At 49.8% G+C, this 24630-nt stretch overlaps 9 protein-coding genes across 9 annotated transcripts; 3 read left to right on the forward strand and 6 right to left on the reverse strand.

The window, feature by feature from the left end:
• Nucleotides 1-469: 469 nt before the first annotated feature.
• Nucleotides 470-1897, reverse strand: N7484_002159 (putative endoglucanase; the record flags this gene model as incomplete). Its single annotated transcript, XM_057112579.1, has 1 exon — nucleotides 470-1897. The coding sequence occupies one exon, from the start codon at nucleotides 1895-1897 to the stop codon at nucleotides 470-472; it is 1428 nt and encodes a 475-aa protein (XP_056977316.1).
• Nucleotides 1898-4610: 2713 nt separating this feature from the next.
• Nucleotides 4611-5781, reverse strand: N7484_002160 (uncharacterized protein; the record flags this gene model as incomplete). Its single annotated transcript, XM_057112580.1, has 2 exons — nucleotides 4611-5144; nucleotides 5200-5781. 2 exons carry the CDS (start codon nucleotides 5779-5781, stop codon nucleotides 4611-4613), a joined length of 1116 nt encoding a protein of 371 aa, XP_056977317.1.
• Nucleotides 5782-6742: 961 nt separating this feature from the next.
• Nucleotides 6743-7238, reverse strand: N7484_002161 (uncharacterized protein; the record flags this gene model as incomplete). Its single annotated transcript, XM_057112581.1, has 2 exons — nucleotides 6743-6797; nucleotides 6874-7238. 2 exons carry the CDS (start codon nucleotides 7236-7238, stop codon nucleotides 6743-6745), a joined length of 420 nt encoding a protein of 139 aa, XP_056977318.1.
• A 776-nt stretch (nucleotides 7239-8014) lies between these two features.
• Nucleotides 8015-9547, reverse strand: N7484_002162 (putative nucleoside hydrolase; the record flags this gene model as incomplete). Its single annotated transcript, XM_057112582.1, has 6 exons — nucleotides 8015-8644; nucleotides 8698-8994; nucleotides 9046-9080; nucleotides 9135-9304; nucleotides 9353-9456; nucleotides 9509-9547. The coding sequence occupies 6 exons, from the start codon at nucleotides 9545-9547 to the stop codon at nucleotides 8015-8017; spliced, it is 1275 nt and encodes a 424-aa protein (XP_056977319.1).
• Nucleotides 9548-10991: 1444 nt separating this feature from the next.
• On the forward strand, nucleotides 10992-12092 carry N7484_002163 (uncharacterized protein; the record flags this gene model as incomplete). The annotated part of the gene is made up of 1 exon (XM_057112583.1): nucleotides 10992-12092. The coding sequence occupies one exon, from the start codon at nucleotides 10992-10994 to the stop codon at nucleotides 12090-12092; it is 1101 nt and encodes a 366-aa protein (XP_056977320.1).
• Nucleotides 12093-12577: 485 nt separating this feature from the next.
• Nucleotides 12578-13831, forward strand: N7484_002164 (protein ERV29; the record flags this gene model as incomplete). The annotated part of the gene is made up of 5 exons (XM_057112584.1): nucleotides 12578-12744; nucleotides 12875-12987; nucleotides 13101-13594; nucleotides 13644-13708; nucleotides 13759-13831. 5 exons carry the CDS (start codon nucleotides 12578-12580, stop codon nucleotides 13829-13831), a joined length of 912 nt encoding a protein of 303 aa, XP_056977321.1.
• A 961-nt stretch (nucleotides 13832-14792) lies between these two features.
• N7484_002165 (uncharacterized protein) lies at nucleotides 14793-17309 on the reverse strand (the record flags this gene model as incomplete). Its single annotated transcript, XM_057112585.1, has 1 exon — nucleotides 14793-17309. The coding sequence occupies one exon, from the start codon at nucleotides 17307-17309 to the stop codon at nucleotides 14793-14795; it is 2517 nt and encodes an 838-aa protein (XP_056977322.1).
• Nucleotides 17310-19058: 1749 nt separating this feature from the next.
• N7484_002166 (uncharacterized protein) lies at nucleotides 19059-21937 on the reverse strand (the record flags this gene model as incomplete). The annotated part of the gene is made up of 6 exons (XM_057112586.1): nucleotides 19059-19591; nucleotides 19656-19859; nucleotides 19915-19958; nucleotides 20059-20191; nucleotides 20245-20644; nucleotides 20702-21937. The coding sequence occupies 6 exons, from the start codon at nucleotides 21935-21937 to the stop codon at nucleotides 19059-19061; spliced, it is 2550 nt and encodes an 849-aa protein (XP_056977323.1).
• A 462-nt stretch (nucleotides 21938-22399) lies between these two features.
• N7484_002167 (uncharacterized protein) lies at nucleotides 22400-24370 on the forward strand (the record flags this gene model as incomplete). The annotated part of the gene is made up of 1 exon (XM_057112587.1): nucleotides 22400-24370. One exon carries the CDS (start codon nucleotides 22400-22402, stop codon nucleotides 24368-24370), a length of 1971 nt encoding a protein of 656 aa, XP_056977324.1.
• Nucleotides 24371-24630: the final 260 nt, after the last annotated feature.

Genomic DNA, 24630 nt, shown 5'->3' on the forward strand with positions numbered 1-24630 from the left:
TCTAATATTAGCAGGTTTGCGAAGGCAAATACAATTAGGAGTTGCCTATCTTGTCGCAAGAAATTTGCCTCTACCGCCAATTTTCCTAGGTCATGGTGGTCACAGTGTGTCAGTAACTCGAGCGAGTGTCTTGGGCACCAGGTCATTCGCCACACAGGAAAGCCGACCAAGTTCAATATGATGGATTCATAAGCTATCTGGATCACTAGCCTGCACGTGTCAACTAACACTTATAGATACCTTGGTGTCTTTTTAAGTCAAGCATGTCTTTCAGGACATGTATTATGTGTGGCATAGGGTTAGAGAAGGAACTTTTGTGAGTAGTGGTGGCGCCGATTTTGATTTATCCGGTAATATCTGCCTATATACATAGCAAGTTTGGATCTTACTTGATAATTGGCTCGCCAGTATAAGACTGAAAGCCTTGTAGCGTGAGGGTTCACTGCTAAACCCTACCTAGCTACTCTACCTACAAGCACTGAGAGTAATAAGGATTCTGCTCTTGGCACGTGGTTCCCGATGCGCACGCAGTCGGGCCAGTCCACCCCTGTCCTCCGCACTGACCCCAATGAGTCTGAGTTGCACCGGGAGCGGTGGCAGTCGAGGTCGTGGTCGTGGAAGTCTTGGTGGTGGACGTGGTCTTGGTGGTGGTAGCGGTGGATGCCGAGCTAGAGCTGGAGCCGGAGCCTGAGGGGTTGGTAAAGGTCGAGTCTATATCTCCCCAGCGGATGTTGGAAAAGACCACGTGCGTGGTAGGGTCTTGGGCCAAGATAGTGGCAGGGTTGCCTGCGGTGCTGGTGCACGGGCCGCTGCTTCCACTGTCGAGCCAGTTCATGAACTGGCTTCCATCGTTCCAGATGCTGAAGATCAGGACCATTCCCCGACCGAGCGCCTGTCCCATAGTGGTCAAGCCGCCAAACGTAGATGCAGAGCTGTCAGACGACTCACACCACGACTGCGTGATAGAGTCGATGCCGGAGGACGACTTCGCGTTCGGGATGATCTCACCGTTCTGGATATATTGTCGTCGGATTTCAGTCAGGGTGCCGGTCTTGGTGCCGTCGTCCGTGATGAACTGGGTAGTGATGGTGAAAGGCTTAGAGGTGTCGACGGTACCGCCCGGCCCCCAGTAGTTGGTCACGCCCTGCGCGTAGGGGTTGAAGCCGCAGCCGCCCTTGTCGCAGTCGGTGGCGCTGCAGGGATGGGGGGTGAAGGCGTTGGCCATGGAATTCGCCTCGAGGATATCCATCTCATTGCAGCAGTAGCTCTGGCCGCTGGGGTTGAGCGTTCCATTCCTCCAGGTCCCGACCGGGCACTGTGCATCGCAGTATCCCGAGCCGTACTCGGCACCACCGGTATTGTATTCATTCCTTCCGCCAGTAGCGCTCATCTCGGACAGGTAAAGGGCGCCATTCTCACCGCAGGGCAGAGTAGACATATCAACGTCGAAACTCAGCTCCCCGCCGAGGAGCTGCATCATCTCGTAGTCCCCCTCGGCTCCGAGGAGGTAGAGTCGTGGAGAGGCATTGCCGTATACGCCGTTGCTATTGACGTATTGGTACATGGTCAGCGAGTCTCCGGAAACAGAAACACCCGCGGAGGTATAATTGGCCGCTTCGATAACACAGTTCTCCGCACAGGTGGCTTCGTCGGGGCACAGTGTCGTGTTGACACCGGAGGAGGTCGTGCAGGACTCATAGCCGTCGACGGTATGAATCCAGTGGTATCCCCAGTCCAGGACGATCGAAGTATCCTGTTTCACGCAGCCCCCGGCCGTTGAACACTTCCAGGTGGTGAGAGCAGGGTTTCCAGGATTAGATGTTGCCGGCTCTTGCGCCTGAATGAGAGGCAGCAAGGCCAGCCCCGCCGTGATAATGCTCGACCTGATGGAAGGCATGATGGTCGATTGCGATTGAACTGAATGAGAAGCTTGCCGATCTCCTGATGTCAAACGTCGGCCCTGGTGTATTTATACATCCATCCCACGGGCTCTACATCGTTGATGCGGGCCCAGAAGGGAACGGATGAGGGGGTGCGTTTCGACGCATTGTGCGACCGTGCCATCGTCTCTTCAGGGAACAATTTGCACCAAATTTCAGCCGAGAAAGACGGGAGAATCTTAGCGACTGTGGTGAATAGCCTGTTTGTGGGGGTCTCGTGGCGAGCAGGAGAAATTTAGTTGACCAAGCTCTGGCGGGCAGCCAATCCGAGTCTGGGATAGACTGGAGCAGCGTCCTCAATTGCCGCTGAAGAAGGCAATTTGGTGGACCCTGCATCCCATCCTTGCTCCACCCCTGCAGCCAGCTCCCCGTGTCCAGAAAAACAGAAGCCGACGTGGGGGAGTTGCCTGTTTGGGTCAGGGGGAGGCTTCATTTGTCACGGTCGTTACGCCCTTCCGCATACGACTAGGTCGTTCCGTCTAGTCTTTTGATCCTGAATTTCGATGAAGGTTCGGCCAGCCCAAGCCATGGTGGCAGGGGCTACAACCAGAAACAGCCGGACCGCCATCGAGTGTCCGGGATAAATTGACCCACCTGCTGTTCCTGAAATGACGTCTCAAAGGCGAGTATCGATATCGAAGATAAGAGAGAGAGAAGCCAAAGAGCAGGCAAAAGAGGCAAGGTTGGGTCACATGACCCAAAATGAGCAAGTTCAAAAATGCAAACAAAGAGCCGAGATCATCCTCCAGGCCTATACTAGTCTCTTGTGAAACTAGGTGATTTCACTCAAGTTGATCAAATACTAGATCATGGAAGAAGCTGATTCTAAAGTAATATCAGTCGATTCCTAGAGCTGAGATCCTCATGGCTATGAATGAATGAATAATGAAATGGAATCAAATATGTGAAACATCGAATCATACGTTTCTACTTGGAAAAGTTATGTACCACATGGTAGGTTGTGGGCAGTCCACCCGCTCACGGGTAGATCTCGGGATTACCCGCAGGTCTACCTTGGGAGGGTGGCTGTGGAGGTGGCGCCCTTGCCTGGAAAGTCAACGTGGGGACCATTTCATACTGTTTGCCGTTCTCGTCGACCACAAACAGACATTGGGGCGCAGGCTTGATTCGTGAATGATGCGTTTCGTAATACGCTGCTCGATAGACGGGCTGCTGTGTGTCATCCAATGTGATTCACTGAATCCGTACCCAGAGGACGCTGTTTGGAAGTATCTGAGACTCTCCCGATGTCGTCTCGTGACAGCATACAACGCCACGCGGCTGCCAAAGGCATCAACATCGATGTATTTTCAAGGATCGTCTGGCTTTCTGGCATACTGCAAGCTGGCAAATTTTCGCAGAGTTCGTCACGTGCAGAGCGCCTGGTATGTGTCGCAGAGCGGTATACTGGCGGATGTGAAGGATATCGCATTAAGATCACGGAAGCATAGAGTGAGAATTAGGTGAAGGACATGAAAAGGCCTTCGATAGAACTGAGATACTAGCGGGAGCATGGTTGCTTGAAGGGCACTGGGAGGAGGCCGAGCAGCTCCATGTACAGGTGGTGGAGACCAGCAAGACGAAGCTCGGCGCGGACCATCCTGGCACACTGAAGAGTATGGCGAATCTCGCTTCTCCTTGGGATCTTCAGGTCAGCCAGCCGAAGTCATCATTTCACTACAAATTACCTAACCACGACCTCCAACCACTCGTTGGACTCATGGAGTTCCTGCTGTTCTTCATCTAGGTGAATCTTGTCGGCCGATTTCACGACATAGCTGTCCCAGAGACAAAAGTAAAAATCGAGAAGTCTGAGGGTGGGCATGGCAAGGTCCGCCTGGATGTGAAGAATCTGCATGAGCTGCGTTGTTAGTGGACCGGCTGGGTGGATGGGATCCTGTGAGTGTATATTTAGTGATGCTCATAAGCTGTCGGGAAGAAACTGACCTTGAGAGCGATCGTTGCGTGACCTGCCTCTAGCTGGAAATCTTTAACATAGATAACATTCATAGGCTGTTCGGATAGCCGGCGCTGCCTTTTAGCGGGTTAGGCTATAGAAGGAGAAGGTGGGTGATCTATTGATTGGTGGTTGAATGAAAAGTATTACGCTGCTGCGGGAGTATTTATATGAAGAGTAAGGGATAAGCCTAAGGAATGGCCTAGCGAGACGACTAGTAAGTGTGAGTAATTTTAATAGTCTAAGGTTGATTAGTGAATAGTTAATGAATCTATTAATTATGATAGGCATAGTAGAAATAAAATTCCTTAGTGAGATAAGTAAATTTAGAGAATTACTATATCTTATTAAATGTGAAGATAAAAAATAGTCTAGGTAGATAATCTATCTCTCTAATTTAATATATTTAAATCTTTTCTAGAGGTTTATTGCGCCCGCTCTCTCTACTATAGGCCTGCCTATAATGCACTATATCTATACCGAGGTGACTAGAGTGGAAATTCAATCCATGCTAGACACCAGTCTATCCTGAGACATCATATACAGGGATGAAACCCATAAAATAAAAATTAACTCGTACCGAATCATAAAATAACCAGGACCACACCGTTTATAACGCTAAAGAACAACGCCGACCCGAAAATAAACTCCTGCCAAATTTAAGCCTTCGATGGCTGAAAGAAACAAAATCGACCCAGAGATTAAGAAGTCTATCATGATATAAGGAGATCACGCACACTCATGCCCTTTCTTCTTTGGACATCGACACCTCTGTTCTGCTCGGATGGAGCAGAAATAGTTGTGATACCAGCGAAATGCTCATTGATAGAGTCGGCGGTGCCCCTCCGGTCTTGTGTGAGCATGAGCAAAGCAGCAGACGCTTCATGGTCGATACCCTGGAGCTCATGCATCTTGTCCATGGCCGGGTTGATAGGGCCCAGTGCCGGACTGGGAAGAACGGATGAAATATCTGGTAGTGTGTGTACGGAGGGCATGCGTGTGCGGGGTGAGAAGGAGGGGGATGCATCCGAAATCATCCCGCTGCCGGGCATGATCTCCGGTGATTCAGAGGCGGAATAGGAGTAGATTGAAGAGGGAGGACGTTGAGGTGGTTGTTGGGAAGATTCACCTCCTTCGGTGATGAACTCCGGGGATGTGGGTGATGGTGGCGCGTTTGTGTGGGTGGCACCAGCTGTCTTGAGGTCTCGAATGCATCGCTCTAAGTAATTTACATAGTCGATGCTCGCCTGGAAGATGTCAGTCTTACTATATCAGAAGATTGCACGATGATGGGGAAAGTACCTGAAGAATTGCCAATTTGTGCATCTCTTGCCCTGTACAGGCGGGGATCATGTCTTTCAAAGTACCAAACTCCTCGTTCATCTTGGACCGCCGACGCCGCTCGATCAAACTATGGGCTGTCTTGCGGGCAATCTTGCGTCCTGCAGCACTTGTGGCACTGGGTTGCTTTTTTTTTGGCGCAGCATCCTTGGTGCCCGATTCAGGCGATGCCTGGGTCTTCCCGTTCTCCTTGGGCTTCGACGGAGATTTGGTGGTTGGTTGTGGTTTGGGCTTCATTTGAATGATCTTGCGTGTGCGGGTAGGAGGTGGTGGAAGATCAAAGTCCTCTAGAGAGCGCTTGGCAGTATTGCCGGAGCGGGACTGCTGTGTTGATCTGTTGCGGGCCATGAGATCGGGCGATGTAGGTGACGCCGGTACGTATGTTGGATCGGATTGAGACGATCGTCGGCTATAAGGATCATCGACTTTCGAGCCAAGAGCTGCCGGGGGTAGGGTAAAGGTGTCTGTGGCATCAGCCGCTTGATCCTTAATGATGAACTCGCCGGACATGGCTGGGGTAGGAGGGAAGCGTGAGCGAGACATGGTCGACAGTATCTTAAGTAAGAAGTAGAGAAATGCACAGATCCCCGGGGAATGAGAGAAATCCAGCAAAGCACGAAGTGAGGGGGGAGAAGGGGCACCAAAAGCCTGGGAATTATATACCGAACGGATTTGTATAGAACGGCAGTGTCGCGTGCTTGGAGTGCCCACGAGCCGCAATGGACGGAGCTGATTGGCGGGGGAGCGGAGCTCGTGCCCCAGGGAGCAACGGGCATTTGCTGGCTACGAGTGGGGCGAGACGAGCTTATCAGCAGGTACAGGGTTGGCTCCTTCTCCACAGTGACACCAATCACTACAAGTCCGTCCTTCAACCAGCACAACCGCCCATGATTCTCCCTCGTCCAGAGTGGTAGCCCAGCACGTGTGCTCTGGACTCGTAGTTAGTTGTGCACATGCTACACGCGGGGAAATGCTGAAACTCTGTTGCTCTGTTACTCGGGGAATTCTGCCTCTGAAGACTCCTAATTTTGAGTTCTCTGTATTAAGGAGAATCCCGGGACGAGTCCGTGCCGACCTAAGCAATTGTAACGTAGTCAACCCGAGTTCATCTCGTCAATCTTTTGCATCCATGGATATCGTCAGGGATCTACACGCTGAAAGTTTTCCGTTTTTGCCACCTTCATGCACTAACTTTTTGTCTGCATATCTTTCAGACCGCCTACTTGCATATTGAATCTGAATCAGTCCTCTGTACAACGTACTGAATCAGAACCGAATTGGTTATTATTGGCTACGTTAAGGCGGCATAAGCATTATGCAGCGTAACGAAACATCAGAGAAACCTAGTAGACATCTGACTCCCAAGAGTAACTGGTGATATGCTGAGTTTGATTCGATATTATTTGATGCTATATAAACCACATGTCCCTCGCTCAAAAACAGATACTCCAATCCTTGCCCTTATTCACAAATCACAATTTCTTACAGTTTCTTCTCCGCCCCCCTACTGGAAGTTGTCCGGCCGACACTTGCCCATGCAACGTGTGTAGATTTGCCAGCTACAATCATCTCTTAGCTAAGTCAAAAAAAAAAAAAAAAAAAAAAAAAAAAAAACTCCAAGTGATTTCAACTTACCAGTACTTATCATCTTCTGGCGTAGCAATAGTGCAAGTCTGAGCTTCCAAAGAACACAGCTCATTGCAATGGTTGCTCCCCTTAGTGGGCTTATCAATTGAGTTCAACCCATGCGAAATACGGTTGGCGGTATTATTTTTCGGGGTCGGCAATCCCGTAGTCAATGGCAACTTGCTACGAGTTCCCGTTGTGGTGGCATTGTGTGCGCGAGTCCCCGTTGTGGTCGCATTGTGTGCGCTTGTGGCATTGGTAGGGATGTTGACTGCGAGGCGGTGGCCATTGTAAGGGCCGGCGAGCCGGGGCAAAGCAGTCGCAGTGCTGGCAAGGGCGACCAGGCAAACACCAACGAGACTTTGGATGTGCATGGTGGATCCTAGGTAAAGTTTGATATGACAAGGATGAGCAGCTGATCTGATGTCAGGATAGTGGAGAGAGAGAGTCAGTTATGATGGTGAGCGAGATCCACCATGGGTAATCGGTTTATATAGATCGTCCTGCTAGCAATGCCGGAATTTTGAAGGCTGGGGCTTTTTTCTATGCAGCTATGCTATTGGTGCATATGGCAAGTATACATCAGCCGATTACTGGGTTACAGCATTCCACATTCCTCTCATGGGCCGGGAGGCCATACCTACCCTGCCGCACGGAGGATTGATGACCAAACGAATTACTCAAAGCAGTCTCAATGGCGTTTTAAACTCCATTACCCAGTGTGCTTCATTGCCCAAAGTGGTGGGGTGATGATTTGGTTGTAATTCTGGCCAATCTGCTTCATCGCTCATACATTCCAGGCGACTTTGGCACCAAGGAAACTAATTACAGCAAACGGAAATCAGGCACGGTAACTTGGTTTGAGTTTTCGAGCAATGCGATATGAACTGTGGGCTCCTTGATATGACAGGGAGCAGTGACCAAGTCCTGGTACATGAGTAATTTTGCCCACTCTACACCCAGATGCTATTAATAGTAGCCACATATTTCTCCGCGGTCTTTTTGTCCCAATCGCTCCAGAGCTCTTTCATCGTTACTCCAAAACCAAAGAATGAACGCAACGCTCAATATTATCGTGTAGATGTGGTTTCATTCATTCAAACGGGGTCCACATTGATATGATGTCTATCTAATTCCTCTATATAAGCGTCTAACCAAACATACGATCCATCATAATCTGGCCAAATGTGGCTTCCGCGGGCGATGCGTCCATCCGCATGATACGGTTGCCAGCCCGAGAACTCAACCACAGGCCATGGTCGCTCGAGCTCTCTTCATCACCTTCGATCTTGTGGCGACTTCTGCGATCAATAACGCACATACCACGAGACCACTGTCCCTGTGTTTCAATACGAATATCCTCGGGGGAGTTGGCTGAAGGAGCCCATTGCGGATCCTCAGCTGTGAGGGCATACCATACGCAGACCGGATCGTGCATGCTCAATTCGGCAGCATCACCTACATGACCCGGGTGCAGACGCTCTAAAGTGCGGAAGGTATGCCCCATGAAAGCATCAACCCATTCAGCTAGAGGTGAACCGGCAGCAAGAAGTGGAGTGATGGCCTTGCGGAACTGGCCACGAGACAGGTTGTGACGCAAAGTGATATCCAGTGGGAAGAGACGCAATGTCAATTGCCGACTGAGATTTGCCGGGTAAGGCGGTAGCAGGGGGGTTGTTGTAATTGGCAAGGTTGAGTTGGGGCTAGGTGACGTCAGCGCGAACACTCGTGCAGCGGCGACGGCATCCGCGTAAGCGTTAAATTCACCAACCGGGGTGACCTAAGACATTTAGTTTACTCACACTGGCTGTAGGAATCTTTAAGGCTTCTTACATTTCCAGGCTCATTGATTGCACCACCCATGACAACAACCTCCTTCACGCGGAGGAAGGTCTCTGGGTCTTCTGCCGCAGCCAAAGCTAAATTGGTTAGTGGGCCAACGGCCACTAGAGTTACGGTATCGGGTTCATTGGCGCGGAGTGCTCGAAGAATCTCCTTGTGAGCAGGCAGCTTCGAGGGAATGAAAGAATGGTCACCAGGAACACCTGTCTGCACTGGTTCAATGCCCTCCGGATCCACTGCCGGATCAAAAAGATGCTCCCAGGAAGTACTGGGTGTAAAATGAGGGTGCTGGTTTATCAGTTAGTTCCCTTTCTCGACAGCAGAGTGATCAGGACATACGCTAGCATGAATGCCGCCAAGGCCATCGGTTCCATCTGCGGGGTTGATGTCAGTGTCTTGTCACTCCATATTGATACATAAACACGTACGGAAGTAGTCTGCGAGCATCTTTTGGTCTTCCAGCGGGTTCTCTGCACCTACTGCGACCACTGGGCGGAAAGCACGCAGAGTACCGTAGCCTTGTGGCTTGCCGGTTTCATGACGCCATTGCATCTCCCGCTCGAGGATGTGGAACATGGATACCACATTACGAAGACAGCTATACATAATGAGCGTATACTCGTGCTGTTTAGACATACATACTCACTTGTTTACTTCGATGTTGCCAAAAGTCAATGAAATCAACAGAACTTCGAGCTCCTCTGGCTTGGAGGACAAAGCCAGCAGTAGTGCAAGAATGTCATCGATGCCCTGATATGTATCAGTACACTGCAGGGCAAGCCCAACCATATTTTAAACCTACTGGGTCGGTATCAATGATAATCTTTTTGGGAACCATCATTAAAGAATATATTGAGAAAGTGGGATATAGGACAGAGAGTTGACAGTTATCGCCGATTAACTGTTCCCCCCATCTCGACACCCTAGGCACCAACTAGATATGTCATGCACGTGACCTTTGCCCGCACTGGTCCGCAAGATAACCGAAGCCTAGTCAGGTGATTTTTACCTGACTAAGGGGCAGTTTTGGATCGTCTCCAACAAAACAGACACATCAAACACAATTTCTGACAGATCATGAAACATCGATGATGTTACCACTGTGTGCCTCTTTATAATTGATCAGTTGGATTGTACCTGCAGAAACGCGCGTAGATGCATCGGCGACCGGCAACCCCTTTCCGACCCCTCGTGGCTGAGACGGCGTAAAAGTACCTACATGTAAGGGGATGGAGATGGCCCGATCCCCTGCCGGATCGACGCGAATCTTCTCGGCCATACCGAGACATATCAGAAAGGATAAATAAGACAAAGACAGGACTTTGGAGACCAATCATACGCCAGTATGGATAATTGACACGGTTACGGGAGGGGAGACTGGAGACGTGGCCTGTTCGCGATCCCCCATTTGTACGGCTCTCCACTTGGAGAAGCGCATGGGCGTTGTTTGGTGGCCTTTAGATCCCAAGGGGGGAGTGCTCGTTAGTGTATTACTACGTGTATTGATCGAAGATAAGTTGATAGAGCCCATTTTGGGGGCCAATGGATGTTCATTTTGACGAGGATTCCTTAAAGAGCATTACTACGTGTAATTGATCAAACGAAAATATTGAGCCTCTTGAAATTCGGATATTAGTTCACCAATATCTCATGGTTCACATTGTGGGTAGTCTCGCCCAGACCGTGTGATACGCCCCGTTTACCGTACCGGCGGACACCCCCTCGGATCCTCAGCGTGTCCTTTTCTGGCTCCTCTTCTCCTGTCCTTCCTCTCGACGTTTCTTTCCCTACCCTCCCCTTCCTCAAGTGCTTACGCCAAAGAGCTTTAGTGTTTCATTTGGTCTTGTTGGTTTGCCATTATCGGAGCTCAGTTGAGCGTGAAGCGCTCGTCGCCCCCGTAATCTTGGTCTCAACTACCTCCGTCATTGACCCCCATTGAATTCGACGACGACAACGGAGTCGACTTTTGGGCCCAGAACTGCTTGGATATTACGTTGACCAACGCCTCCTAACGGTCAATCTCATCGCGCCTAGGCTCCGAACACATCGATGTGTGGTCTTGACCTCTAAACCCTCCCCTACCTTTTTCGATACCGTGGACACTCGATTCGGTTTCGGTTGCGCGTGCCAAATTGATCGTGCGCGTGCCACAACTGTCCTACCTTCGGATACCGGCGGCTAAGTAGTGTGATCCTCCGTCCCTGATTTTTTGCCGAGACCTCGCTCAAACGGTACGTGCGGCGCACAAGACTGGTATTCAAGTGATACTGATTGGCCAAAGCATCATGACTATGAACCCTTACCTCAGCTGGGCTCTCCTGCTCGTTGTAGCAGGTGGCCTTGGCTGGTACTACACCAATGGCAACTCCCCGAAAGCCACCAAAACTCCCATTCGAGCTGTTGTGGAAAAGGCCGAGGCTACAGTCGCACCCAAGAAGCAAAAGCGGAAGCCTGCTCCTCAACCGGCCAAGAAGGCTGAGGTGAAGACCGTGATCTCGCCTCCTACCACCGAGGATGAGCAGCCCGAGGACGATGTTGACCGCAAGGAGATGGCTCGCCGCCTGGCCGCGATCAAGAACGGCACCTCGCCCGCCACTGCCCCCTCCAAGAACAAGAAGAAGGCCAAGAAGGCCAATCTGGAGAGTGGCTCCCACGCTTCCTCCACTACCGGCGCGGACGCCGACGACGACCTGTCCCCTGCTGTCTCACCACAGGTCAACGCTGTCCCTTCCGCTGGATATGTGTCTGACATGCTGGAGTCTCCCGCTCCTGCCGCCTCTGTCCTTCGTGTTACCGGTAACGTCGAGTCGGAGCCCAAGAAGCAGAAGGTGCAGTCCTTCAAGCAGGTTGAGAACAAGAAGCAGCGCCAACAGCGCCTGAAGAACGAGGCCCGCAAGCAGCAGGTCCAGGAGGCGGAAGAGCAGCGCCGGCAGTTGCTCGAGAAGCAGCTGCACACCGCTCGTGAACATGAGCGTCGTGAAGCTGCCCGGACCCAAGCCCCCGCCACCAATGCTTGGGAGGCCCCCAAGGCCAACGGTACCAAGCCAGTTCCGGCCCCCGCGACGACCTCCGCCCCTGTGCAGCTTCTGGATACCTTTGAGTCCGCCCCCACCCAGAAGAAGTGGGCTCAGGAACTTCCCTCTGAGGAGGAGCAGATGCGCATCCTAGGCGCTGCCAACAGCGTTGACGAGTGGACCACCGTCTCCAAGAAGCCCAAGAAGAAGACCGGCAAGGACGAGGTCAGCGACGCCAGCGCCTCCGAGAGCCAGCCTGCTCCTGCTCCTCTCCCCGTTGAGCGTAAAGTGACTGTCACTCCCACTTACCTTCCCGATAACCTGCGCTCCCGTGAGAAGGGTCACCCACTGGACTCTGACTGGGCCGCCTAAATTCCTCCATACGCCATATCCATTTTCATCTTCCATCTTCACCTTGATATGTATTTATTACCCTTTTGACTTGGCTTTGGCGTTCGGGACTGTCCCATAATACCAGCAGTTTCCCATCAAAAATCTGGGGAAACTGCTCACAGCGCAAAAATCGGTGAAAACCTTTGAGGTCCCAAAAGCACCATTGGGGCAATCTGTTTTTTTAGTTCAGCTGTATTACAATTGAGGTATTTCCAATTTTCAGTCTGTTTCATCTGTGCATAGAATACCTAAATAGAATAAGAATGTGTACCGTGTCGTCACATTACCCGTTACGGTTTAGCGCCGAGTTCCGGTCATCGTGGCCTGAAGTGAGCACGGCTTTGTATACAATGGATCCACCAGTTATTTACTCCTTCAACCCTTCTTGCAACCTACCTACTCCTCTTTTCTTCTACACTTTTTTTTTTCTTTCTTCTCACACTCCCATTCTCACCTCTTCCGCCATGGCCCAAATCCGTGGCACTGCGGGCTACAACCTCGGCCACCAGAACCCGTTCGGCGGGCCCGGTAGCGCAGATGCTACCAGCGATCCCAGCCCGCTCGACGCCATCCGCGAGCAGACTAGCAAGATTGAGGATTGGCTAGACACCATGTCCGATCCTGTGAAGCCGTACGTGATTTTTCCTAGAGCTTTAAAGCTCTCCCGTGCTCTTGAGGTCGCTGGTCGCATCACACAAACACGCCCAATATCCAAACAAGGGGTCTCAAGCTTGACCTGACACGGTGTTGACTCGAAACAGATACCTCCCTGCGATCGGCCGATTCCTCATTGTAGTCACTTTCCTTGAAGACTCTCTACGCATTCTCACACAATGGAACGACCAGCTGGTGTACCTCAACGATTTTCGTCACAGTAAGGACCCTGAAACACCCCAGCCGCGGCCCGCATTGAGCCTCGAGGGCAACACCACAATAAATCCCATTGTTGATTTTACTGGTAAATGTCTAACTCGATCTTTTAATTAGTTCCGTGGGGAATCACACACCTTTTCCTGATTGTCAACGTCATTGCCATGTCCATCTGTTCAACCCTCGTCATCGCTCGCAAACAAACTGAATTCGCCGTCGCTGGATTGCTAGTGGTGGTCGTTACACAGGGTATTGGATACGGTCTCATCTTCGATTTGAACTTCTTTCTGCGTAATCTCAGTGTCGTCGGTGGTCTTCTCATGGTGCTGTCTGACTCGTGGGTGCGCAAGAAGTTTGTCCCTGCCGGCCTGCCCCAGCTCGACGAAAAGGACCGCAAGATGTACGTCCAGCTTGCTGGCCGTGTGCTCTTGATTTTCCTGTTCGTTGGATTCGTTTTCTCCGGCCAGTGGAGCTTCTGGCGCATTCTGGTTAGCCTGTTCGGTCTGGTGGCGTGCGTCATGGTCATTGTCGGCTTCAAGGCCAAGTGGAGCGCCATCGTCCTTGTCGTGCTTCTCAGTGTGTTCAACGTGTTGGTGAACAACTTCTGGACTGTATGTTGGTCTTTCGTCTCTGGTCTAGCAATGACTAACTCAAATCCAGCTCCACCCCCACCACCCTCACAAGGACTTCGCCAAGTACGACTTCTTCCAGATTCTTTCCATCGTGTATGTCCCCCGATTCCTAATCTGCTCTTCGTCTTTCTAACCTCCGGTAGGGGTGGTCTTTTGCTGCTGGTCAACACCGGCCCTGGCCAATTCAGCATGGACGAGAAGAAGAAGGTCTACTAGAGTGGAGTAGAGGAAAACAATCCCACACTTCTCTATATACCCCTCTCACTCTTCCACACTCCTACAAATAATTCGCCGAGGACTAGAAATAGTTCAAAGAGAGCAAATGCCCATGCACTCCAGGATAAGCCTATACCAGCTTTCCTGAAACTCCGTTTTTGATCCCCTAGGTTGTATGGTCTCCAGCGATCTGATTATTTGTCATTTGAATGCTCGAGACTATCATCACGCATTGAGTTCACCCCTTCCTAACACTCATCCCTCTGTTTACCATGTTTTCTCCTGCATTTATCATGTGCCTCAAGGGGTTGGTTTCTGGTCTGGTTGATCTTTTTTTTCTATTTTGGGGTTGCAACACTTTCAAGCAAAAAATCATGTACATGAGATGATTACACTCGAGTTCATCGTGATCAAATTAACGAATGAAGTTGCATTGAATTCATGAGTCAGTCTTTACAAATCGCAAAGTAGTTCCTTGAGATGTGTATAGTATTATATGTCGAGTAGCCAGAAGATGTCCAGAAATGCTTATGAATCTCTCGAACTACGTAAACGCAGCCAAACGATGGGGTCAACTAATCTGCATTGATCATGGGGTTAGCTCTGCCCCTTGACTGGAAATTGATGTGGAGGATGTTCTTCCAGGTGCTCTGCGAGGCAGTTTCCAAAGGTGGACTAGTGGAGGCTGAGCGGTCTGCGACTCGAGAAATGGCACACAGCCATCACTGAACAGTAGCAGTATCGTCGTAACCTGAATAATCTGTGCTTCCTTGATAGGATCACGGAGAAGATTGAGTTCGAACCAACACGGGAGGTTTTGGTTGTCAGTGAAGATAGGAGAGGAATTGCTGGTATGCCAATTTCCTTAATGCTTGTTTCGCTCACAATAAACCCCAATCTACAGTAGGCAAGATGTCAGGAAAATGAATAAATGGCATAAGCTTGATAAAGCCGCTCAGTTTCAGCAAATTTCAAATACAAAATGTCCGTATCGAATCACGTTAGAATCATCCTCGACGTAATCAAGATAGTAGTGGCTTTCAACCGCAGCCTTTGACTTCAATTTTTGGACATTGGTTCGACTCCAAGGCGCATTCCGAAGGCAGACATTGAAGTTTGAGCCCGGAAATTGGGTTCTCATCTCACGTTCCATCTCACGAGCATCGAGACTTAACTTCTCGCTCGGTTCTCCAGGGGCATTAGACATAAAAGACGTGACTAGGTTAGCCATCAAAGAGATCTTTGGTGCAAGGACATTGTTTTCACTAGCTGAGCTTGATCTGAGCTTCGTGCTATTATCTTTCGCAAGTCTGTCAAATTTGTCTGTATAAGAACGAACTTGCTTGATGAAACTGTCAGTCCATTCCTGCTGCGGATTTGGCTCAACTGCTGGAGAGTTGTAAGGCACCGTGAAAGATTCAGCATCCTCCTTGTCCGCTTCACCTTCGCTAGTCGCGTCGTCATCTTCGTCTTCGTGGTTGCGACTCATAGCAGTATACAGTTCTGGTATGATACTTCTCAAGTCACAGAGACTGCTGAGCCGCGCCGTACCAATGCGACGGAACACACCTTTCTCGTCCGTTGATTCCAGAAGCAGGGAATTAGGCGTAGCCTCTGGGAGTCGCTGGTTCCAGCGCGTGAAAATAACTGGGACAAGAAAGGTTTCTCTCACTGGCACCTCAAGTACCGATCCACTCCAGAATTGCACAAGTGCTTCTTTCCGTACGACACCCTTGGGCCAGGTGCTGAGATCAAGCTTGATGGGAAGCAAACGGCCGCGTATGCGAAGACGTCCACTTCTCACCTGACCGAAAGGCATGTTGTCATTTTCCAGCACTCCTTCGACGTTGACAGATATGATTTTTATGAGATCCATAGCTCCCTTCGTTTCCAGTATGGGATCTAGCCGTCCTCTGTTTGGCATAAACCCAGGATTAGACGCCCATGACCAGGATGGTGCCACGTACTTCCCATGATTTCCACGAATTTCCCCATGGAAGGCATTCCACAGTAGCTGCCGCGGGATTTGGGTCATCCAGAGTCCTGCAGCATAACGAATACCCGTCCTGTTGGACAGAACTTTCGCCAAACCAGCGATGGCAACCAAACGGTCTTCGATATATGTCAGACTTGAGGGGCTGTAGCTAGTGATAATCACAGACCAGTATTTGAGGAGCGGATGCGTTGGCTGCCAGTTGTCCCCACCGTAACACATGCGCTTGGCATGTTCGAGAAGACTTGAGTCGCTAGATAGATTTTCTTTTCGAAGATGAGTCTCATCACGGCCATGCAACGCTTTGAAGGACGACCAGATATAATTTAGCCCCAAGTCTCTCTTTTTTGGCTCATTGAGTAAAGCCGGTGAGTATACATCCCAGGTCTTGAGATCTAGTCTCACCCCCCTGGCCGCAGGTTGTCGATTGTCGACCTTAACGGATGGGGCTTCTTCTAGTGATTGAGACATTGTACACTCCCAGAAGAGCTGCTGCTGGGTGAAATGCACGGTCCTTGGAGCCAAAAAACGTTCTTGGAACACCCATCCCCGTCTGCAGAGCTTTGACTGTGCGACCTGCCCCGACCATTTGTGATAAGCATTAGTGCCCACATCGAAGAAGACTTGGGCTGCGCAGCCATCTTTGTGAGGCTGTAGCTGCTCTGAGTCCCAGCTTATGAACGTAGTCAGCTGGATGCTATTTTGTCTCCATAGCCCGTCCATTGTCCTAAGTTCGGCATGCAACGTTGTGCCAACGAGAGACACATGCCTTGCACTGAATGCGAAATTCTTCCCTTGAACATCAAAAGCGCCGTTGCGATTTCCGAGACATCTGTTCAAGTCGAGAGTGCACTCAGAGCTTTCAAAGTCGGGGGAATACAAAAGAACTTCAAGTATGGAGGTCCCCTTAAGCCTGAAGCGTGATTGATCAGACGTTTCTACAACTTCCCTCAAATCTATGCTGCTTTTCTTCCACTCTTTGCAACGCGTTCTGAGCTCGGCATACAGTGTAGTTCCGATCAGTTCAACGCTCCTCGCAGTCTGAGAAAAATTCGCACCACTCGGACGCAAGCTGCCGTCGCTATTACCAAGATAGGTGTCAAGATCGAGCTCTCTCTCAGTGACTTCAAGTGGCGGTTGTCTGGGCGACGCGACCAGTAGAGACTTGCCTTCCAATCTTAGGAAGGGAAGTCCTTGCTCTTGCGGTACTGTGACCCTGGCGGGAACCGTCACATAGATCGAGACTCGAAGTGGCGTGACAAGAACTGGGTTCCTTGTTGTAAAAAGCCCGCCATATGGATCCGTGGACTTGGTAGCTGCGATATTCAAATAAGAATATTGGTATATATCACCCATAACGGCCGACTGTTCCAACCAGTCTTCGCGAGAGTCCTGAATGATGCATAGAGAGTCGATCCATAAGTATCGAATTCCCAGGCGATGAGTCAACTGGATTGCATCTTGAAATGTCTGGGGAAGATTCATGATAGCAATGCGCTGCAAGAATTCTTTGTAAGTTCTTGTGGTCAGCGACGAAATCTCTGAAGTAATGCCTCCCCAGCAATGGCTGAGAGTCGCATATTTAGCATCATGCCCAAGTTCATCAGAAAGACAAAGATTGACATCCGGCGCATCGGAGACGTTGCCAACGTCCTAAATACGAGAAAATCGGTCATTTGTATAAGGGGCTCCCTGCCGGCGACAGCCAGGGTGGTTTCTATCACAATCCTCAATCCAATACTCAATAGCCTTCATAGATGATGTATTGACATTATTTTCTGCCTCTCTGACCGGTAAGTCATGTAAGGGAGCTTGTTCTTGAAGAAATCAGAGGCCACATACATCTTCTTGCGGGGTTTGACTTACCAGGGGAGAGAAACAAATGCTCTGTGGACGTTTCACTCAACTCTGCGCCTGCTTTCTTCGCATCAAAAATAGCCGAGCATGTGATGACTCTGCGACTAGGAGCACCATAAGCAAAGCGATATTGCACGGAGAAAGAGTCTGGATCGATGTCCGGGAGTAGTTGGCGCCCAGTCAGAATTCGACTTCGTCTCTTTGAGTTGAGGTCATCGACGAGTCTATGACAGAAGCCACATTTGGCCTCCAACGCCGCTTTAAGAGATGCATAATTGGGATGCAGGACCTGCAGGTTGTACTTGCCCCGGCGGGCATGATGGTATGGTCCGCGGCCCCACGCGGGGTGTTGAAAAGCTGTGGCGCACTGACCACAGAGCATATTCAGGGGCTGCTTTAGTAGCAGCCAAGATCAGGGACAGCTGATGAGTAGCATGGACACTTCGTACTAACACAGTAAACGTGCTGAAAACTAACAATTGCGGGGGGAGGTGTTGAAAAACCACAATCTACCACATCGGTTCACGAAGTAGCAGTGCGCGGAAACCTTGACCCTCAAGCTCCACAGCCTCCCAAGGGTTTTGGGGGCCATTCTCAATGAGTCGACGATCCGCATTTACCGAGTCTCTGTAGCTAAGCGAAGTATTAAAAAGAATAAGAAAAAGTAAAAACAAAATCATACAACAGCAGTGATTCGCTGGTGGTCATTCACTAAGGTACTAACCTGCCGGCGTGCGGTTTTAAGTGTAGCCCGCAGTTGGGTGAGAATCCTCTGGGCGCGACCGCCGCATTGACTCTCCCAGCCGAGCGATGTTGAACACTATTAGGTCCGGAGATTGTACTCTGGGCTTTGAGTCACTCTATAATGTCGACAATGCTGTAAATAGTCATAGTTGTCTTTGACGCGACTAACGTGCGGTTGAAGATTTCCAAATCCATCGTCGTTAGAACGCCTTTGTGGAACAGGATGTAGCGACCATCTGAAAATCCAAGTTACATGCTTCGCACAATTAGCATGATATTGCCTTCAAATAGCCTGTTCAGATTGACAATACAAAGGAACTTCAGGAGCGATGGGGAAGCTAGAGGGACATTGAATGGGAGGGACAACCTATTTTTTGTCGAGCGGGAATTTCTCTATAAAATCACGGGGACTGAAAGCTAAAGAAACGTGCCTGTTGAGCTCCACTACCCTCGTTCTTTCATTCTCTCATTTGAACTACAAATAGCAAAGTCACAGTGTCGGAAACAAATTCTGGTATTGTCTATGAAATTACAAATAGACCAATGAGTCCTCTGAAATCGACGCCGAAAATGACAGCGTCTGGTGCCAGAAAGAGCGTCAACCCTTGAAGACCTGCCAGGTAGCCTCGAGTTCTATCTACCCAACGGGTTGGAAAGGGTTACGAGCGATTCCATCTCATTAGCAGCTCCACGCCCAAAGTCATTCCGATCACCGCGCCCTTGGGCCCTCTTCTTCTCATCTTCTCGCCGAATACTCGTCACGTAGGTACGGAACCGATTACACATATCCAGTACATTCTGGAAATGCGCTTTAGTGACAATCGTGACCAAAGTTTCATCATAGTCAGGATCTTCTTCACTCTCAAACTCCGCCAGTGTGATCGCTGTTTGTAAAGCATTGCGGATATCCCGCCCGTTAAGTTGCGTGTCGCCTGCGGTTTCCAAAACCCACGCCTTTGCGTCCGGGGCGATCTGAATCTTGCCCGCACGGTCACGGACGAGTTTCCTGAAAAAGCCGTTCCAGACCTTGCGACGTGCGTCTTCACTTAGGGACGGGTATCCAATTGCGATGTGGACTCGCGATATGAAAGCGTCGTCTATTTGGCCGACGCGATTGGTGGTTAGAAATAGGAGGCCTTTGAAGTATTCCATTCGCCGGAGGGAGGCTGCGCAGCAATCGTCAGCCTTCGTGGACAAGATGATGTTGATACTATGATTTGGCATATTTACCTGATACCAATCCGTTCCGCGCGAGATCTCGATTTTGTCGTCGTTCGAGGAAGATATCGGCTTCATCGACCAGGAGCACGGCATTCCAGGCTTCTGCAAGGTTAAACCACTTCAAGAGTTCGCCTTCGACTAGCGTTTCGACCGTGCCGATATCAGCGACTGTCAGTGCAAGTAGCGGTCGGTGTAGCCACTCAGAAATAGCCTCTGCTCTTCTTTAGTTGACTTCGTCAACAGCATGTTGGAGTTGAGGTTAACTTACCGACTGTATAGGTTTTGCCAACTCCGGGAGGTCCTGCCACGACACTATTGGTGATTGTCAACATTTAAATATTAAAGAATGCCCTACATACCGTGCAGTAATATAATCTGCCCCGATCCTTTTCCCTCGATAAAGTCCGCTGACCAATGTTTTGTCTTGCTATTTTGACGGTTTGAAAGGGCCTTGATAGTTTTCAACTCGGCCTCTCCGATGACCAGGTTGGAAAGACTCTCAGATGACGGTACAGATTCTTGAACGTGATCTAATGAGATCAGAACTGTAGGCAGGAGTTAGAGGAATTTTCTATAGGATACAATCAATAAGGCTCACTCCATTGTTTATGTTTCAGTGCGTATGCCAGGGCTTCTGGGCATAACAATAGAAGTTGGTGTTCCGTGAGTTCATCAACAACAGAATCGATGAACTCACCACCATCCATGTCGTTGATTTCAAGTGCAGGACCAGGGGACCATCTTCGCCCATTGTCATCCCAACCGTTGACGGCCACATTGCTGTGACGCCCAGGAGAAATAGGTCTAGAGTCGTCAATGTTGCGGAAAAACTGCTGTTGAGCCTCTTGCCTAGTGTTAAAAGATCGATCATCATTGACTGTAATATTATCGTAGTCCTTGAATAGATCAGAATAGTCACGGATCCGTGAGGGAGCAGGCAGGGCGAGGTCAGGCTCTTCCTGCCCTCTCCGATGGTCGATCACCAGTTTACCAGTATACTAGAGAAATTTTAGCGTAAGAATCGATGCACGGCCTCTAGCAAGTCGGGAACGCACATATTGGTTGCTTCCTAAAATTGGCCCGTTATAGTCCACAAGGAGATTGCCCTGGCGCAGCGCCTTGAACAAGGTGACACTGCGGCATAAGATATTCTTGCGCCGTTCACCATTATCGTGGGCGTCCCAGGTAACGCATGGACAAACTGAAAGACTTTTCACCTCTCGTAGACCAGCATAAAAGGTGATTATTACCGAGATCGCACCACGCCTGACTCTAGAGCCATCGGTCTCCAGTCGCCACAGGTTGATAAACCACCAATATGAATCTTCCGGGCCCCAGATACTAGACGAATCACCACCACCACACTTCACATCTATGATCACTCCGGCTTGTGGCGATCCGTCGATGAGAAAATAGACATCCATGCCAGGTTTCAGAAGATACCAAATCATGTCAAAAGCCACTCGGGCAGTAGGTTCGGACAAAGTCTCTTCGCATCTCAATATGCGCTCTTCACGGATGGGTCTCAGAAAGTCTAGCAAAATTTGAATGTGTTTCTTTTGCAGGTCAATCTCGATTTCTTTGTTGTCGTGGGGGCTCTTGCACATTGTAGCCGAGACGGGAGAGCCTGCCATGGCTTCAATGGAGTCAAAGTAATGGTGTAGAACGGCATAAGGCTCTGAAATATCCAGCTTACCCATCATGGAATGAAATGATGGATAATACCCAATTATTTCCCGAAGGCAACTGGCCAAATACTTGGAGTTCACCACCAGGCGTCGCCTGGACACACGTTTCAGAGCCAACTGATCAGTCCGCGGATTTCTCAAGAGTTCTGAAACATTGCGTGGCATGAGATCAGTCTCCACAAAGACTTCAATGGTTATCACTGGACCGTTCCATGACGCTGACGCTTGCTGGATGCGCTCCTTCGCTTTCCCCTGCGGCTGAGTTGGAGCCTCGTCAACGGAAAGCTCAATTGGTCGAGTATCAACGAATATGAAATCCGGGTTTTCCAGATCTTGGACAGCCTCCCTGCGTCTACTTTGTCGGTGAAAGAAATTAGCGTGCCAAATGATGCCTGACCCGCTGGAGAGGTCATCCGGTTCTTCTTCCTGGCATCCACGGAGCTCCGCGAGATTAATCTCTTTTCTACGTGAATGATAGTCTCGATAGGCCCGTCTTTCGGGCAAATAGGATCGTTGAGAATGTACTGGGACGGTGTACTCAGTGGATTCATAGTCCTCGGCGGACGAAATGCCAGGCTCCTCATATTCTACGCGGGTTGCCATGACCAACGAAAAGAGTTTCGAAGAGTAGTCAGATCTTAGATATCAGTTAGATGGAATGAAAGGGGACGGATTTCGTGTTGGGGAGTTGAGTTCAAGAGGTGCTTAGGGTCCTTGGAGTTCGCCAATTCCCTTGAGCCGCGCTTCCCCTCCTCCGCTGCTCTCAGCTACGCTTATTATGCACGTCTGGACACATCAAGCAGGGTTCTCATTGGAGACCACGTCAGCCGCAGTTTCTTCCTCGAATAAATGTGTCACAAGCCGTACTGCTCTTTACTCAAATGAGAAGGCCAAAACAGCGAAAGAAAGAAAAAAGAAAAGAAAACCACAAATCTACCGCGACCTCTCTGCCTATGAATGCGGTCGCGATATTCAAACCAAACTGACATATGCACCATCCTGAGTTTTCTCTTCTCACGAAGATAATTTTATTTATTTTAATCATTCCTACACCTCATCTAGCATATGAATTTCAGTCGACCAGCGGAGCCCAGCGGGGAGCTCATCCGCCGGTTCAGCGATGACATATCAGAATCATCCCCAGGAGAACCCCTTGGCCGGGCCCTGGCAGCCAAAATTGCGGTTGATCGCAATCGAGGACGATCGGATTCACTCAGGGCTGAATGGGACCGACTCCTGATGAAGGGTCGGGAACTGGCCGAGGAGTCTGTTCCAGATGAGGAGGCCGTTCTCCTTCAACAGAGCCAGCGACTCTATGCCGCGTGGAGCAAATTTCGGAGCAATCTGCCTAGACACCAGCATTTAGAGCTGGAAGATCAGGATAGACCAGATATCAATTTTCTGGTGGCCACAGTAACCAAGGCTTCAGCAACATGGAAGCAGGGACAAGATGAAACCAAACTGGGCAGGTTAAAGTCCAAATTCTCAGGTCTTTGCAAGACCTTCTCGTCGCACAGTGCTTTGCTCTCTGTCATCCCCAAAGATGACAAGTATGTCACATTGTTAACAGGCTCTCTGTCAGCCATTGCCCAGGCGACTATCAACCACCAAAAGATTGCCGAAGGGGTGGCTGATACCCTCGAAGATCTCAGCCACGATATTGATATCTGGAACCGGCAGATGAAGGAACATGGTGATATCCCGGCTCTTCGTCGATATATTCAGGAATTATACGTTGTCGTCTTCGAATTCTTTACCGAGATCTTCACCAAATGGTCCAAGTCGGGCTGGAAACGCTTTATCACAAGCTTTGATGAGAGCGCCTTCAATGAGTTGTTCACGTCCAAAAAAAACCGAATGTTGGCCATCCAATCCCGTATGAACAGCCATATCAGCCTCGACTTCCACCGCCGCACCACCCGAAGTTTGGAGCTGATGATTCAACAACAAAATATGCTGTGCCAAAATCAGGAAAGGCTTAGCCAGATCCTACCGGACCAAATTACCCAGCTCTGCAAACAAAGATTGATGGTCGGTGAATCGCTCGAAAGGCTTTTGGACCAACAACAATCCTTCCGCCTAGAACTACCTCGTCCATCCTTGATCACAAGCATACAAGAAGATACAACAGGGGAAATATTACCATCTGCTTCTGCCGGTTATGATCCCGAAATGGCAGATCTAGAATCTGAGGCATCCCCAACCTCACAAAAACATTATCAGTTTAGCCGCATGGAGATCCAGGCCGAGATCAAGTGCTTCATAGATCAGTGGAAGAACCAAGTCGACCGCTTGATCCAGATTACAAACCAGGCACCCCTTTTGCAGATTGATAAAGATGTGCAAATTCGCTTGGGAACATGGCTACGAGCTTCTAGCTTAATTAATTTCTGGATCCAAGGCCCTCATGATGTACGGCAACCGAGCCAGAATTCGATGACCGCGGTTTCTTTGGCCGCACTAGCGCGCAAAAACAGCATCCCCTGCATCATCTATTTCTGCAGTCTCACAGAAATCCATGAGCCAGGTACTTCCAATGCCATGTATCTAAATTCTTTCCTCACATCCATCATAACCCAACTTATTCAACTGGTCCCGGATGATGGCTATACCGAAGCAGATCTTTCACCCGCCCATTTCACAGCCCTTGCACAGGGCACACTCAGTGTTCCTGAGACGCTCCAGCTGATGCTTGATGTTCAGAGTCTTGCTCCAAGGGTGGTTTATGGGTTCATAGATAACATTCAGGTGCTGGAAGATCAGTCTGATCAGGACTACACCCAGGACTTTCTGAGAACGATCGCGACTCTCTGTAGGCTTGGTCGCAAGGATCCCCACTCAAATAGCGCGATTGTGCAGGAGGATGAAGGAATGGCTCTGGGAACGAGAATTTGTTTCACTACGGATGGGTATGTGGATGGTCTCGCACAGGCTTCAGAGCTACAATTGCTCGATAAGGTTGAGTTTGATCTGGAGACAGATGATCCTCTGTCAAGGGAGACAGGTGGTGGAACTGGATGGGAGATGGATGATTGACCGATCACACCGAATTAACATTTCTATAATTATTTACAAGCGATGTTCAAGTTGTGGTTAATCTAGCTAACGAGCTGTGTCTACAGTGAGATGAAAGAGGCAGTGCGCTAGACTCAAACCCAACGCATATTGCTTGGGAGTAAAAGGTAGAGGCCATGGTTGTAAGGAACAGTAGATAATTGAAGGAGACTAGCTAGTCGAAAAGGCGAGGGTGTGTCTTTATGTCGGGGCGATGTGAGAGAGAGATTGAGGGTGTTGGG

This window comes from Penicillium longicatenatum (assembly GCF_028827895.1).
Source record: "Penicillium longicatenatum strain IBT 33135 chromosome Unknown contig_1_segment0_segment0, whole genome shotgun sequence".
Classification (NCBI taxonomy): Eukaryota; Fungi; Ascomycota; class Eurotiomycetes; order Eurotiales; family Aspergillaceae; genus Penicillium; species Penicillium longicatenatum.